This window comes from Hypomesus nipponensis, chromosome 23 (assembly GCF_054491055.1).
Source record: "Hypomesus nipponensis isolate SF chromosome 23, ASM5449105v1, whole genome shotgun sequence".
Lineage (NCBI taxonomy): Eukaryota > Metazoa > Chordata > Actinopteri > Osmeriformes > Osmeridae > Hypomesus > Hypomesus nipponensis.
Window position 1 is genome coordinate 22,776,831 of NC_140383.1, and position 15,670 is coordinate 22,792,500.

The following is a 15,670-nucleotide window of genomic DNA, read 5'->3' on the forward strand; positions in this document are numbered from 1 at the left end:
TACACAAAGTGAGACATCAAATATTTATCCTAAAGCCCAAATCCTTTGAAATAATGACAACTGTATGTACTGTACTTTTTTCAAAGACCCACATCATGGTAGTGAACCCACAGCAGTATGGAACATGTTTTGTAAAACATTCCTTTCAGTATTTACTAAGGACATAGTAATTACACAATCAAAATAAAAGAATATCTTTGGCTTCAACAACCTGTGTTAAAGAACTTGCCGATACAGTAAGCTGGGACATTCAACGAAAAGAAAACAAACTTGGGGCCCTTTTCCATAGCAGGCTGGTACGCCCCCCACCCCACACCCTGGTGACTCCTGTATGTAGGTGGAGCAGACAGTAGGGGTCTCTAGAGGTCTACAACCTCCTCGTTGTGTAAGCGGGAGGAAGCTGAGCGCAGGGGGTGTCACGTGACTCAGACTAGAGGACGCTCTGACCTCTACGCTCAGCGGAGAGTTCAAACCCCCCCCCCCCCCCCCCCCCCCCCTCCCTCAGTCCCTGCTGCACGGCCTCCTGGGAAGTAGCGTGAGCGGTGACGCTCTAGGACTGGACTCGGCTGAGGGGTGAGTTTGTAGAAGACGTGACGGGCTGCCCCGCTATATATGGAGCGCAGGACAGCCCTGTAGCCACAGTGGGTGAAAACACACAGCCTGACCAGTGACAAGGGTTATAATTAGCCCGAGCCACGGGGGGCCCCAGGGTCACGGAACCTGGGAGGAATGTCTCCACAGCCAGCGGGGGGGACAGGACGGGACGTCACACATCCATATACTAACACTGGAAGTACACATTCAGCCACACACAGTAAACAAACCAGGGGAAAATCACAGAGAAGTGGTACTTGACATGACGTGGGAGCCAGTTGTGGGGGAGCTGGCATGTGGGTAGCAGTGTTGTCTGTACAGTACAGCACATATAGTCACAACAATGGTGCTGATGGGGGTGTTTAGTGTGAAGGGACCAGGTTGTGGTCGTTTCGCAATGTCACATGTCCCTCCTGACAGATCTTCACCCCCTCTGGAGGTTGACCAAAGGAAATATTTTGGAGAGTTTCTGAACAACGCTAGTGAGAGGAGACTTTTCAACTTTAAAACAACGTTGGGTCCCAGGAGAGAACGGCAATGATGCATTTTTAAACAAAAGCAAAGAAGGAACAAATCTGAATAAATAATATCTGCCAATTCTCACGAATACCTTTTTTTTTTGTGTGTAAATTCTGTCATGTTGAAGATATTTTAAAAAAATATCTATTTTTTTCTACAACACATGAGGTGGATATAGTTAATATGGCATAGACATGCCAATCAAAGCTGCACTCTAAACATGCATTTTACATACAGTAGGTAATCAAAAGTCCTAATTCAAACACTAGTTTCAACTAAACCGCTTTCAGAAATCAAGTGGCGTTCACTAAAAGCTTCCCAATGTGTTGGTGTGGATAGGCGACTTTTTAAGGCAAGGACATAATCGGAAGTCAATACGGCTTAGGAGAGATCTACGTGGTCAAATTGTTGCCCTGACAACCCGGCTTCTGCAAGCGAAATGAAAGTGAACCAAGGATAAGTCTGTTGACGTCGTCTGTCCGTCGTCAGAATATCAGAAACGTCAACTCGTCTCTGGTGCCACCGTCCCTTAGTAACTGTGCGTGCCACCACCTTGTCACTAGGTTTTTTGTTGAAAACCTCATTGTGCATAGGTAACAGCCTCTCTGTCTGCGATGGTGAGATGGTGGGTGGAGCGATTCCTCAGCTACCAGAGTTGAAGGTTTTCCATGTTGATGAAGCCGGGGGTTTTACGGAGCTCCCAGTAGGTGTTGTTTGAAACCCATCTCTCTCTCTGGTTGGCATCGACCACTTTCCTAGGACACAGGAGACGGGATATCAAGATACGCTGCTGAATGCTATACGGTGCCATGATATTCCTAAAGACCAAAAAAACCTGCGTCTGGGTGCAGCGCTCACTTGAAGAAGCGTGGCTGGTGTTTGATTTCGCCCTCCTCCAGATACTTCCTCCTGGTCCTCTGAAGATCTTCGATGCGCTGCTTCTCAGACGCCGCCAGCTCCACGTTCCCCTCCTCCAGGTGCCTGTTGGGTCGAGGGGATCGAGGAAAAAGAGGACGAAGCCGTCAGATCGGATCATGAGACGGATCGGATCATGAGATGAATCTCGACGTAAGAAGGTCCTGTACAGTGGTCTTCAACCCTGGTCCTCAGGGCCCACTATCCTGTGCGTTTCTAGATGTTTCCCTGCTCCAAAACACCTGAATCAAACGAACGGGTCGTTTTCAATCTCTACAGAGGCCTGACAACAACCATTCATCTGAATCAGGTGCGTTGAAGCAGGGAAACATCTAGAACGTACAGTACAGTACAGGGCCCCGAGGGTCAGGGTGGAAGACCTATGTCCTGCGGCAGGCAGGGTGGGTGGGAGGGGACACTTCCAGCTCCGTCCTGCAGGGGGAGCCTCCAGCCAAACCATACGCCCACGTTGTCAGGCTATTGCGCAACCCCCCTCCCCCAGCTCTCTATTGGTTGTTGGAGAGGGGGGGTGGGGCCAGGCCGTACCTTTGATCAGGTCTGAAGCGAGCGTCGGTGAGGGGCAGGACGTCTTTCATCTCGGGGCAAAGCTCGTTGAGCTCGATTGCGAACCTGGTGAAGCCGTAGTAAAGCTCGTAGTCTGTGGGCATGGAGCCTGGAACAGCACACGGTCAGGGATGAGGAAGGGACAGGCGGACATTGCTGGCCACAAAGATCGATCGTGTTGACCGGTGCACTTCAATGTTTTTGTGTGCGTGTGTGTATGTGCATTTTTCATGCTTCACTGGGACAGATTGTAAGTTAAGTGTGACAGGAAAAGCAGGGATAAAGAGAGAGAGAGAGAGAGAGATAGGGAAAGAGAGGGAGAGGGAGAGAGGGGAACACCAGCCACAAAGGGGTCAAGGCTGGATTCGAAGCCAGGCCGCCGCGGTAAGGCCTTTGCCTGCGTGGTACTTTACTGTGGCGCCCTGAATGGTGCAATCTAACGGTGGCGCACTCTATAAAATATATCTCTCCTCAAAGACAGAATCACTAACAGCAGGACGTGGTCCAGGCATGTGGTCCAGTCTAGACCCAGCTCTTCCCTAACAGGCCGTCAGGTAGAGACACCTGGGGCGGCGCGGGGCCGTCTGCTCACCTGGCCTCCACACACATTTGGCCGAGGGCGGGACTCCGCAGTAGAGCCCCTCGTGCCATTTGCCAAACAGTCGATGGACCACCTTCCCTTCCTGGTCCATCACGAAGCCCTGGACCTCGTTCACGTTGGAGCTCCAGTAATTTCCCTGAAAGGATCAAGATTGAAAAAAAAACTGGTTGGTTTAGGTGCAGTTCAACGGGCATGCATGGAGCCCTTTTTGACATTGCTTGTAAGAAGGGCTAAACAGTAAAAATGTCACTTGATTTGAAAAACACCCCTCACATCAGCCGTTTTGAGTTTTTTTAGTCACACAAATGTCATTTAGACTCGGTTGCTCTTAGGCGGTGCTGATGTCCGACCTTGACGAAGGTGAGCTTGCAGATGCAGGCGCTGCCCCGGATGTTTCTGATGGTGATCTCCCCGTAGTGTTCGATCCACCGCCTGCCGCTCAAGATGTTGTGAACGCAGGTGGTCACCTTGTTCCACTCGTAGTGGTCGCCGAAACTGGAGGAGACGAGAAGCGGTGGTTATAAACAGCGTGAGACCAGGGGCGGATCTGGAGGTTTTCATTCGGGGTGGCAGAAGGAAGTGGTTGGGTGGCCTCCTGGAGGTGAATCAAAACCCAAAGTAGGGGGCTAAAGTACTCCCTATGGTAAATGATTAGGCTAGAACATTGTAGTTTACATTAAACAGTAACATTAATATTATTTATTGAAATGTTCTGTAATGTACAAATAATATTTTGTCATGGGAGGATTGAGGTTCATGTTGTTTAATTGTAACTTGTTTCACAACATGCTCTTATGGTTCTACCCTTTGGGACTTATTCGTTTTTTTCACAGTGTATGCTTCATGTTTTGGCTCCCCGCAATGTTTGGGGCTCTTGTTGTTATGATCAGTGACCTATGCACTTTTGTAAAGCTCTCTCTTGGAAGTTGCTTTGGATAAAAGCGTCAACAAACAAAAAAAACGTACTCAGCAGGGCCCCCACACCCCTCAGCTCCATCTGCCCCGCTCGCTCCTTAAAGAGGACAGGTATCGAGCATGCCCCCCCCACACCCCTCCTCCACCCCCCCCACAACCCACCACACCCCATTGGTGCGGCGTTTATTCAAGGGCGGCGTTTAATTAGTAAGAGAGATTTTGTGAATTGTAGCTGCAGTGCGGCCATAGACAAACAAAGAATAGACAAGGAGGTCAAACACAGAGCCTAGTGTAAAATTGAAGCGGCGCGGGAGTACAAGTGCGAACCATTCACAACGCTTTTACAAAGATCCCACTTACAATGCTTCGATGCTGGCATTGTGACAAATGAATTACGCAGCCAATTAAGCTGTCGTGTCATTTGTATTTCAAACGGTATTGATTAAAACGCAGGTTCCAATTACTAGAAGAAATACAGTATAGAGAGAGATGGGGAGAGAGACTATTAGAGAGTGAGAAGATAGAGAGAGAGACAGAAAGAGAGCGGGAGGGTAAGAGAGACAAAGAGAGAGAGATCTACAGATCGATGTGGTCCTGATGAACCCAGAGGAGCAGCGTGGCCAGGGCAGCATGACGGCACCTCACCTGGGCAGCATGACGTTGACCGTCCCGATCGGCAGGATCTCCATCGACTTCCCCCAGAACTTGTTCTTCCACCTGACATCTGCCAAGAAAAATCAACGACGGGAGGTGGTAAACCCCTGAATGAACTATCTGTACAGATCGTCAAGAACGATCAATTCACGCCGGCCGTCTTCGCTGGAACAATCCCAAGTCAAACACTCAATGTATTCATTTATTCATAAACATTTACATAACAAATGTGATTAATGGTTGCGGGCCAGCTGGGGTAATTGTCTGCTGTCTCCACTGTATTAAGTTGAAGGTCTGCCTACCTTGCCAGAAGGTGAAGTTCTTGGACTCACAGTGACAAGCTGAGATGGGTGGATGGTGGCTAACCTGAAAGATCAGATGACAGGAGTCTGGGTCACCCGAGACACGCATGTGTACCGTGTGTCACCCCAGCTCTGTGGCTGGCGTATAGGGTGACCACAGTTTAGCTACTCCTTTTAGTAACCCTACACTTGGGGCTTCATTAATGAACATGCTGTAGAGGTAAAACAGTGCAGTTCAGTTTGTGAGGCCGTATTGACTTATGCAAACGCGCACGCGCACACAAACCGAGTGACGACCTACCTGTTCTGAGAACAAACAGAAGCCCTTGTCTTCCCTGATACATTCGTACGTCTCTCCCAGTAAAGGGTTGAATGGCTTGCTTCCCGCGCGGTAGTATGTGGAGGAATATCCAGACACTGCGAACGCAGCAACGATTACCTGCAGCAGAGGACGACACTGTTAACCAATCAGAGGAGAGGTCAACACTGTCAACCAATCAGAGGAGAGGACGACACTGTCAACCAATCAGAGGAGAGGCGTTCCAAACACACCGAGCCACTCTGAACCTTCAACAAGCACCTTGAGAGTGAACCCAGCCGAATCCTATTTATTCTGCGTCACCCGTGAAGATAAACGCCATTAGACACAGGTTTACAACCCTCTGGCTACAGAAAAGTCATCAGGCATCATAATAGGCTTTTTAACGAGTATGTCTTATATATTAGTATGCAAATGACGTTGCACTGAGAAATGAGGCTCATGAGAGATGTTAGAGATCAGAGAAGACTGACGTGCAAGCACCCAGCCTGGTCTCTGAAGATGTCACAACATTTGATAGGAGACTGATATCGATATTGTCAGTGTCATTTAACACATAAGGAAAAGCCTACCAAAAACAATCTTTTCCAGACTGTGGAAAGTCTCTAGAGTTTGTGCTCGCGGTCTGAACTCGACTCTTTCACAAGTCACAAGCCCTCGCGTCAGCTATCCTAGCCTCCCCCGGTGCAGTAAACCACATCCTGTTCTGAAGGGGGGGGGGGGAGGAGGAGGCCGAATGCTGATTGGCCGGCGGGGGCGTACCATGCGTTCGAAGGGGTCGTCGGTCTCTGCGGCCTTGTCCAGCAGCTCGCTGTACTCCAGCTCCTCGCACATGTGCTGCAGGGTGTTGAGCGGCTCGTTCAGCTCCACAGGCATGGACACCTTGGACAGGTCCTTGCCGATGTTGTTCCTCAGGATGTTCCACAGGTTGATGTTGCTGGTGTCCGGGGAGGGGGCGGGCAGGCAGGTGCGGCGGCCGTTGCGGAAGGCACTGCTCGCAAAGTCTCCGTTGGCCACTGGGGGGGGGGGGGGGGGGAGGGGAGAGAGAGGGTCACCGAGTCGGTCAGTCTAGCAGACACGCAGCAGAGCGTCACCGAGTCGGTCAGTCTAGCAGACACGCAGCAGAGCGTCACCGAGTCGGTCAGTCTAGCAGACACGCAGCAGAGCGTCACCGAGTCGGTCAGTCTAGCAGACACGCAGCAGAGCGTCACCGAGTCGGTCAGTCTAGCAGACACGCAGCAGAGCGTCACCGAGTCGGTCAGTCTAGCAGACACGCAGCAGAGCGTCACCGAGTCGGTCAGTCTAGCAGACACACAGCAGAGCGTCACCGAGTCGGTCAGTCTAGCAGACACACAGCAGAGCGTCACCGAGTCGGTCAGTCTAGCAGACACACAGCAGAGCGTCACCGAGTCGGTCAGTCTAGCAGACACACAGCAGAGCCCCATCAAGCCCATGTAACTCGGGATCAAAGCATTTGCTACATGAATAGAAATGTGGAATGTGTTAAAGGCTGTCTGCTCTTGGTGTTTTCTCAGGACAAACCTGGGGCCTCGTTGATAACCGTCGCGCACGCACAAAACGAGGCCTGAAAGAGCCCTGCGCCTTTGCCCACGCAAAAGTTCAGACCTATCAAAACCAACTGGACAGGAAAATGTGCATCTGTGCGGAAAATCTGACAGCAAACATTTTGGAGACAGGAAATTGGCGAGGAACACGGTGAGATGGTGGTGAACTGAAGCCAGATTGGAGGAAGTGTTAATGTGAGAGTAATCACTGAGCGTGTAATGATGCCTCTCAGACAATTAACTTCCCTTCATATCACACGTTACTTATAGTATAGATCCATTTAATTAAAAGCATTTAAACAAGGAGGGTTTTTGGGTTGCATATACGCTAACACAAATCTCGTTCCGGTCAATATTTCATCCGCGCTGATTGCTCTTCCACCGGAGAGCAGAGGAGCGGGCAGGGAACTGTGTGCTACTGACATTAGGGGGCAGGGAACTGTGTGCTACTGACATTAGGGGGCAGGGAACTGTGTGCTACTGACATTAGGGGGCAGGGAACTGTGTGCTACTGACATTAGGGGGCAGGGAACTGTGTGCTACTGACATTAGGGGGCAGGGAACTGTGTGCTACTGACATTAGGGGGCAGTTGTGGTCTGTGTGCTACTGACATTAGGGGGCAGTTGTGGTCTGTGTGCTACTGACATTAGGGGGCAGGGAACTGTGTGCTACTGACATTAGGGGGCAGTTGTGGTCTGTGTGCTACTGATATTAGGGGGCAGTTGTGGTCTGTGTGCTACTGACATTAGGGGGCAGTTGTGGTCTGTGTGCTACTGACATTAGGGGGCAGTTGTGGTCTGTGTGGTACTGACATTAGGGGGCAGTTGTGGTCTGTGTGCTACTGATATTAGGGGGCAGTTGTGGTCTGTGTGGTACTGATATTAGGGGGCAGTTGTGGTCTGTGTGGTACTGATATTAGGGGGCAGTTGTGGTCTGTGGGGTACTGATATTAGGGGGCAGTTGTGGTCTGTGTGGTACTGATATTAGGGGGCAGTTGTGGTCTGTGTGGTACTGATATTAGAGGGCAGTTGTGGTCTGTGGGGTACTGATATAAGAGGGCAGTTGTGGTCTGTGTGGTACTGATATTAGGGGGCAGTTGTGGTCTGTGTGGTACTGATATTAGGGGGCAGTTGTGGAGCGCAGTGCAGGTGCTGAAGTACGAGGATGGGACAGGTTTCAGGTCTGGTTTGCCTTCCCCGGATATTAATATTAATATACTGAGTCCTTTTCAGCTCAATCCTGTTAACTAGGCTACACTGAATAAATTATTATCATCTGTAGTAGAAAGCTTCATATTTCATATTGTCTTTGGGTGTGAAATTGCCACAGGGAACATGAACGTGCCCCTTTTCCTGTGACAGAAATTCCTTTTCATGGTTTGTGTTGCCATGATTCAACGTGATGAACCATTTGTCGGCGGGCACGATTCTAATAATTCACGAGGCGCTTGGCCTTGAACACTTACGTTTAAATGTGGAGCATGGAGAGGGCAGGACATGAAGCTATACCACAGGCACACATTTCCAGACGGACTGCGACTTACAAGGGAACATTGCCTTCAGATGTGTGTGGGATATATACATTTTCTGCTTTTGTGCGCTTGTACACTCTTAGTATGGACCCAACACACGGTTTTCTAACTGAGGGCCCTGGTCTCATGGCTGCTGCAGTACCAGTGCTGCCTGCAGGGGGCAGGAGACAGTCTAGTCTTCACTTTCACTGAGGGCTTTTAGTCCTGAGTAAAACTCCTGGCACAGAGGAGCCTTGCAAGGTCAAGCCTGCCCCATGGACCGACATGGCGCGTGTGTATGGCTGTGTGTGTGTGTGTGTGTGTGTGTGTGTAAATGGTCGTGTGAGTGTACTTTGGTCGTGTGTGTGTGTACAATTTCATGGTTGTGTGTCTACGAGCGCACGTGTGGTCGTGTGTGAATGTGTGAGTGTATTGTCGGGTGTGTGTGCACGTGTGTACGTTCGTTTGTTTATATGGTCCTGTGTGTGTTTTTATGGATGTGTGTGTGAGTGTATGCGACCCCTGTATTGCATGAGCTCCCTGCTCGTAGGCAGGGGATTGGCTGCGGGGTGCAGAGAGGGGCGGGGCCTACTTTGTCTGGAGACGTTGTCGGTGACGCTGGCGTTGTCCTCGGAAATGTTGTCGCTCACGTCGCTGACGTATGACTCATCGTCTGAGGCCTGCGACAGGAACAGGGACAGAGGGGCAGCGAGTCAGCGCATGACTTTACACACACACACACACGAGCTGTGGTCAATAACAGAATGCTGCGGTCACCGATACACAGGGACAAGACACACACACACACAGACACTGCAGTTTGCCAGTGGCTAGCAAACTGCAGCCTGGCTATCTCTCCCTCTGCAGTAATCACAAGATGAGACACTGCAGCATTTCCATGCACTTCCATACAGAAGCATACAACCAAGCCAGTAGCCATGCTAGAAAAGGCCCATGATGGTGGCCGCGGGGGCCACAGAGCCTGTAACCACGCCCGCGGAGAAGAGCTTATCCCTGACAACGCGAAGGAGTGATGAAGGACTCGCCCCCCATGTGAGGGAGGACGGCCGGGCCCCTGACAGGGGGATCAGGAGCCCCTGGAGCAGAGGGGGCCCCCTCGGGGGGCCGCGTGTCTTTGGGTTAGCTTCCCTGTGGCTCTTATCTCCCAGGCTCACACTCCAGCTCAGCGATGCCTCATCCAAGCTCCCCAGCAGCCTGACAAGTCTGACCTCCACCCTCCCTTCTCAGAAGGCTCCCCCAAGGTCCTAGGGACCGCCCTCCCCGCTTTTACGCCCCCCCTCACCTCGTTCTCCGAAGAGCTGGCGGACAGGAGCACTTCCTGGGCGTCGAAGAACTCCGACACGGACTCGGACATGGACAGTCGGCTCTCGTTGGACGCCTGTTGGGTTAGCGGGATGCCAATCTGCTCGCTGGCCTGCAGAACAAACCACGCCCACACACACACAAAAACAAAACCAATAAAACAAGAACATTAGCATATCGGTCGAGGTTGATTTGGAGAGAGATTCAGATAGAGCTGGAAGCTGAGCCGGTGAATAAAGATCAATCTCTCCGAACCCACTAATGCCATTGTTCTTTCTCTCTGTCCTGACTGAGCGCTTATCCTTCTGTGATTTTTCCATTACCCTTGATGTCCGGGTCTGGTCGTTTAAGCGAACCGGCCAAGACATACTGGAAACACAATCATTCTCTACGGATGGCGAATCGATGATGGGAATCGACCGACGCAGTTCCTGACCAGCGTTTTTCTGGTGCGCTACGGGTACGTCTGGCCTGGCTACGAGGCTACGGCACTGTCGCTGTGACAACCCCAGCCAGCGTCTCCGACACGGACCCAGCCGGTACCGGGGTGATAGTCCTGATAGTGTCTGACTGGAGGAGGAGGACATAGAAGGGGCCTAGTTCCAGCGGAGGAAGAGGGAAGAGGTACCTCGTCGTGTGTGGAGATGATCTTCCCGCTGCCCACCTGGTCAGACAGCACTGACTCGGAGTGGATGCGGCCCAGGCGGGTTCGGAGCTCCGCGTTTTGGGAGAGGGCCTGGAATCAGGAGCAGTGACAACCAGCAAGGTCATTAGTCTGCCGAGGAGATGGTGAAGGATGGGAGACCCCCCCTACAGGACACCCCAACCCCCCCCCCCCCCCCCTACACGACACATGAACGCCCAGGCTTCAAGAGCAGAAAGGAGACGGCAAAAATTGTCCGATACTGACACGCTCGCCTCAAGCAGGGCGTGGACACACGCTCAAATACTCAGCCGTAAACCCCAATCTTGACCCTACACTTTGAAGCAAACTTCCAATTAAGAACTGCGGGGATAATTCCGCTGACACTAACCACAAAACGAATGTCAACTTTTTGGCACACTCCAATTAAATCATTGGGACAGAGAGATTGCCCCGAGGTGAAGAGATAATAGACTTCCCACAGTTAATATTCTCTCCAATTAAGTGGCGGGAAAGATAACAGAGCCGCCTGTTTCGTCGTTTCTGATGGTGATGAAAGTGACGGGAATCAGCAGAGACCTCCGACGGCTCATTAGCTCCCCCGACACTGTGATAGCGGCAGTCAAACTGATACTGACACGTCCTGGGAGAGGTGCAGCCTGGGTAATGTAGGAGAAGCGGTACCTGGGACAGAGACTTTCGGAGGGTGCTGATTTGGGATGCGGGAGCCGATTGCTCCTGGTCAGACAGGACTCGCTTGATCTTCTCCTTCTCTATGGCTACCGTGTTGAAGGCCGATTTCAACAGAGAGTGGACTGCAGAAAGAACAGGAGAAGCTTTAAGCCAAACCTCGCTAACAATCGCTACATATGTAACTAGATAACACAAACTAAACTAAATGTACGTTACGTTTATAATCTGTACATACAGTACTTTGCAAAAGTCTGAGGCACCAACATGTTTTACATATTGTCTTAAATCTATCTTTTTAGTCTTCCGTATTTGTGCGGCAGTATAAAAGTGAAATGCTGAGAACTTTTTTGTGGAGTCTTTTCATTACTTCTTAAAAACCTTTGTGCCTTACTTTTTAATCCTGCGGCCCTGCGGCCCTGCGGCCCTGCGGCCCTGCGGCCCTGCGGCCCTGCGGCCCTGCGGCCCTGCGGCCCTGCGGCCCTGCGGCCCTGCGGCCCTGCGGCCCTGCGGCCCTGCGGCCCTGCGGCCCTGCGGCCCTGCGGCCCTGCGTGTTACCTACCCTTCTGGGCGATGGTGCAGAAGTCCTCCTGCAGCTTGATGTAGTCGCTGGCGCACTCCACGCTGTCCGGCAGGCGCGGGGCCGGGGGCTGGAAGTCAGCCAGCTCAGCACACAGGTTGGGGTTGGAGGAGTGGAGGCGGAGCGGCGACATGCTGGCGGACAGCGGGACCTGGGGGAGCAGGGGGAGCAGGGGGAGAGAGACACCGGTTGTGAAGACAGGCGGGCGGAACGCAGCGGCGGTCGCATCGATGCTGTCGATCATCGAAGCCTGATTCGATTGGCTCAGGCACACGGGGACATGGCAGCGATCGCACACGCTCGTTTGAATCGGTTACTTGACCAGGTGTGCGGGTTGACAACGGACTGTTATTCAATCTTGCAAAGTCATGTAGCTATATCTACACGACTTTGTCCATTTGTAACATGGAAGCGAGGACACCTCCCTCCCTCCCTCCCTCTCTCTCTCTCTCTCTCTCTCTCTCTCTCTCTCTCTCTCTCTCTCTCTCTATCTGCCTCTCCCTCTCTCTCTCTCTCTCTCTCTCCCCCCCTCTCTCTCTCTCTCTCTCTCTCTCTCTCCCTCTCTCTCTCTCTCTCTCTCTCTCTCTTTCTCCCTCTCTCTCTCTGAGTTCCTTGACTCATTTCTTTATTGCCAGTGCTTTTCCCGGAGGCTGAGCGGTGAGGATTGAGGAAGGTTCTAAGCTCCGGAGTCTTAACACAACAGCCCCCAGTGATAGACAGGGATAGCTGTGACGGAGAAGGCATTTCCACTGTGCTCTGGGGTTGACTGTCTCTGGGACAGTTTAAAATAGCAGCGCCGGGTGATTTCACAGCATGACCAACCTTTTCCCGAAGCCTTCGATGGTCGGACGTTTGAACGCAGAACGGGGGGAAACATTTGGTGGGAGAAAATGGTGCAAATGTTGCGATGCTGCTTTGCAGGCCAACGAGACCAGACAAAGCACACTGCATCGACACTATGGTGAGAAGAAACTCCTGCTAAACGTTAGCAGCTAAAGTGTGTCACAGTAAGGGTTTAGGGAAGGGCTCTCCAGCCCTGTTTCTGGAGAGCTATCTTTCTGTAGGTTTTTTGCACCCAAACCCCAGTCGTAACAAACATGATTCCGCTCATCAAGCAGCTAATAAGAGAATAAGGTGGGCTGGGTTAGCTTCAGAAGTCAGCTGTCCAGGAACAGGGTTGAATACCCCCTTTTTAAGGGTCTAAAGGTATAAGGGGCGTCGGAATGGTTTCGTTTTGAAGTCACAAGGCAGACGATGTGTGTGGAAGTGTGTGATGGGGGGAGATGATGTACCTGAAGTTGCAATTTAGCATCTTTGCCGACACTCTTAGTTCTCCATCTTCTGCTCAAGCGCTTGTCTTTCTTTGATAAGTCTAAACACATGGTCTACATGACACACACGGATGAGAGATGGTTAATTAGATCAAGGTCAAGTTGCACCATCACCAAGCAACAGAGACAGGCAGCATACTCACATTCAGAGCGATGGAATGAAAAAGGATCGGACTCTCATCCACAGAACAGCCCGACATAATTACGTGTTAAAGAAAATGATATTTGAAGCTCAAATGCAAATGGTAGTTGGTCCTTTTTAGTTTTAGGGTGAGTCGTGGTGCAGTCTAAAGGCCCTTTGACGTTAGATACAGACCAACTGAAGCTCCTGAAACGAGAGCAAGGATGACTGATGGCTGTGTGTGTGTGTGTGTGTGTGTGTGAAGGCAGGGCCTGGGTTTAGATAGATCGGGCCTCACCGGGCCTGACCATGAGGCAGAGACACCACCCCTCCATCATCGCCAAGGCAACCGAGGCCAGAGGGAAGCCCCTCCCCCATCCGTCACCATGACGTAGTGTGAAACAAGCTGCTCTGAGACGCTGTTTGTGTGCGTGTGTACTGGTGTGTGTGTGTGTTTGTGTGTGTGTTACCTGCATGTCAGTGAAGCTGGGGGCAGACTGAGTTCTCTGAAGGATCTCCAAACTCTGCAGTAACCTGCTCAGCTCAATCAGGTTGGACTGACATCGAGACAGCTCTGCAGAAACACACATATACACACACACACACACACAAACAGATACAGCATGAGGTAGGGATCTTTATGTTACAAAAATTTTAATTTTCTCAACCGGCAAAGGCTTGGTACAATAAGAGAAGCGGTCAGTCAGTGTTGTGTACATATGGTCAGTGTCGTGTATGGTCAGTGTGGTGGTGGTGGGTACATATGGTCAGTGTGGTGATGGGTACATATGGTCAGTGTGGTGGTGGTGGGTACATATGGTCAGTGTGGTGGTGGGTACATATGGTCAGTGTGGTGGTGGTGGGTACATATGGTCAGTGTGGTGGTGGGTACATATGGTCAGTGTGGTGGTGGTGGGTACATATGGTCAGTGTGGTGGTGGGTACATATGGTCAGTGTGGTGGTGGGTACATATGGTCAGTGTGGTGGTGGTGGGTACATATGGTCAGTGTGGTGGTGGTGGGTACATATGGTCAGTGTGGTGGTGGGTACATATGGTCAGTGTGGTGGTGGTGGGTACATATGGTCAGTGTGGTGGTGGGTACATATGGTCAGTGTGGTGGTGGTGGGTACATATGGTCAGTGTGGTGGTGGTGGGTACATATGGTCAGTGTGGTGGTGGGTACATATGGTCAGTGTGGTGGTGGTGGGTACATATGGTCAGTGTGGTGATGGGTACATATGGTCAGTGTGGTGGTGGTGGGTACATATGGTCAGTGTGGTGGTGGTGGGTACATATGGTCAGTGTGGTGGTGGTGGTGGGTACATATGGTCAGTGTGGTGGTGGGTACATATGGTCAGTGTGGTGATGGGTACATATGGTCAGTGTGGTGGTGGTGGGTACATATGGTCAGTGCGGTGGTGGGTACATATGGTCAGTGTGGTGGTGGTGGGTACATATGGTCAGTGCGGTGGTGGTGGGTACATATGGTCAGTGTGGTGGTGGTGGGTACATATGGTCAGTGTGGTGGTGGTGGGTACATATGGTCAGTGCGGTGGTGGGTACATATGGTCAGTGTGGTGGTGGTGGGTACATATGGTCAGTGTGGTGGTGGGTACATATGGTCAGTGTGGTGATGGGTACATATGGTCAGTGTGGTGGTGGTGGGTACATATGGTCAGTGCGGTGGTGGGTACATATGGTCAGTGTGGTGGTGGTGGGTACATATGGTCAGTGTGGTGGTGGTGGGTACATATGGTCAGTGTGGTGGTGGTGGGTACATATGGTCAGTGTGGTGGTGGGTACATATGGTCAGTGTGGTGGTGGTGGGTACATATGGTCAGTGTGGTGGTGGTGGGTACATATGGTCAGTGCGGTGGTGGTGGGTACATATGGTCAGTGCGGTGGTGGTGGGTACATATGGTCAGTGTGGTGGTGGTGGGTACATATGGTCAGTGTGGTGGTGGGTACATATGGTCAGTGCGGTGGTGGTGGGTACATATGGTCAGTGCGGTGGTGGTGGGTACATATGGTCAGTGCGGTGGTGGTGGGTACATATGGTCAGTGCGGTGGTGGTGGGTACATATGGTCAGTGTGGTGGTGGGTACATATGGTCAGTGCGGTGGTGGTGGGTACATATGGTCAGTGCGGTGGTGGGTACATATGGTCAGTGCGGTGGTGGTGGGTACATATGGTCAGTGTGGTGGTGGGTACATATGGTCAGTGTGGTGGTGGTGGGTACATATGGTCAGTGTGGTGGTGGGTACATATGGTCAGTGTGGTGGTGGTGGGTACATATGGTCAGTGTGGTGGTGGGTACATATGGTCAGTGTGGTGGTGGTGGGTACATATGGTCAGTGTGGTGGTGGTGGGTACATATGGTCAGTGTGGTGGTGGGTACATATGGTCAGTGTGGTGGTGGGTACATATGGTCAGTGTGGTGGTGGTGGGTACATATGGTCAGTGTGGTGGTGGTGGGTACATATGGTCAGTGTGGTGGTGATGGGTACATATGGTCAGTGTG

The 15,670-nt window shown here is 51.6% G+C and overlaps 1 protein-coding gene across 1 annotated transcript in view; it reads right to left on the reverse strand.

The window, feature by feature from the left end:
* Positions 1 to 510: 510 nt before the first annotated feature.
* Positions 511 to 15,670, reverse strand: part of osbpl6 (oxysterol binding protein-like 6) — a 27,958-nt gene continuing 12,798 nt past the window's right edge. Inside the window, exons 8-23 of the mRNA XM_084689014.1 lie at positions 13,618 to 13,721; positions 12,988 to 13,080; positions 11,678 to 11,846; positions 11,110 to 11,240; positions 10,411 to 10,518; positions 9,763 to 9,894; positions 9,052 to 9,139; positions 6,146 to 6,399; positions 5,366 to 5,503; positions 5,065 to 5,128; positions 4,754 to 4,832; positions 3,544 to 3,688; positions 3,185 to 3,329; positions 2,575 to 2,701; positions 1,972 to 2,094; positions 511 to 1,868 (exon numbers count right to left, since the gene is read on the reverse strand). Coding sequence (XP_084545140.1) covers positions 1,760 to 1,868; positions 1,972 to 2,094; positions 2,575 to 2,701; positions 3,185 to 3,329; positions 3,544 to 3,688; positions 4,754 to 4,832; positions 5,065 to 5,128; positions 5,366 to 5,503; positions 6,146 to 6,399; positions 9,052 to 9,139; positions 9,763 to 9,894; positions 10,411 to 10,518; positions 11,110 to 11,240; positions 11,678 to 11,846; positions 12,988 to 13,080; positions 13,618 to 13,721 — 2,009 coding nt within the window. The 3' untranslated portion in view covers positions 511 to 1,759. The remainder of the gene's footprint in view (positions 1,869 to 1,971; positions 2,095 to 2,574; positions 2,702 to 3,184; positions 3,330 to 3,543; positions 3,689 to 4,753; positions 4,833 to 5,064; positions 5,129 to 5,365; positions 5,504 to 6,145; positions 6,400 to 9,051; positions 9,140 to 9,762; positions 9,895 to 10,410; positions 10,519 to 11,109; positions 11,241 to 11,677; positions 11,847 to 12,987; positions 13,081 to 13,617; positions 13,722 to 15,670) is intronic.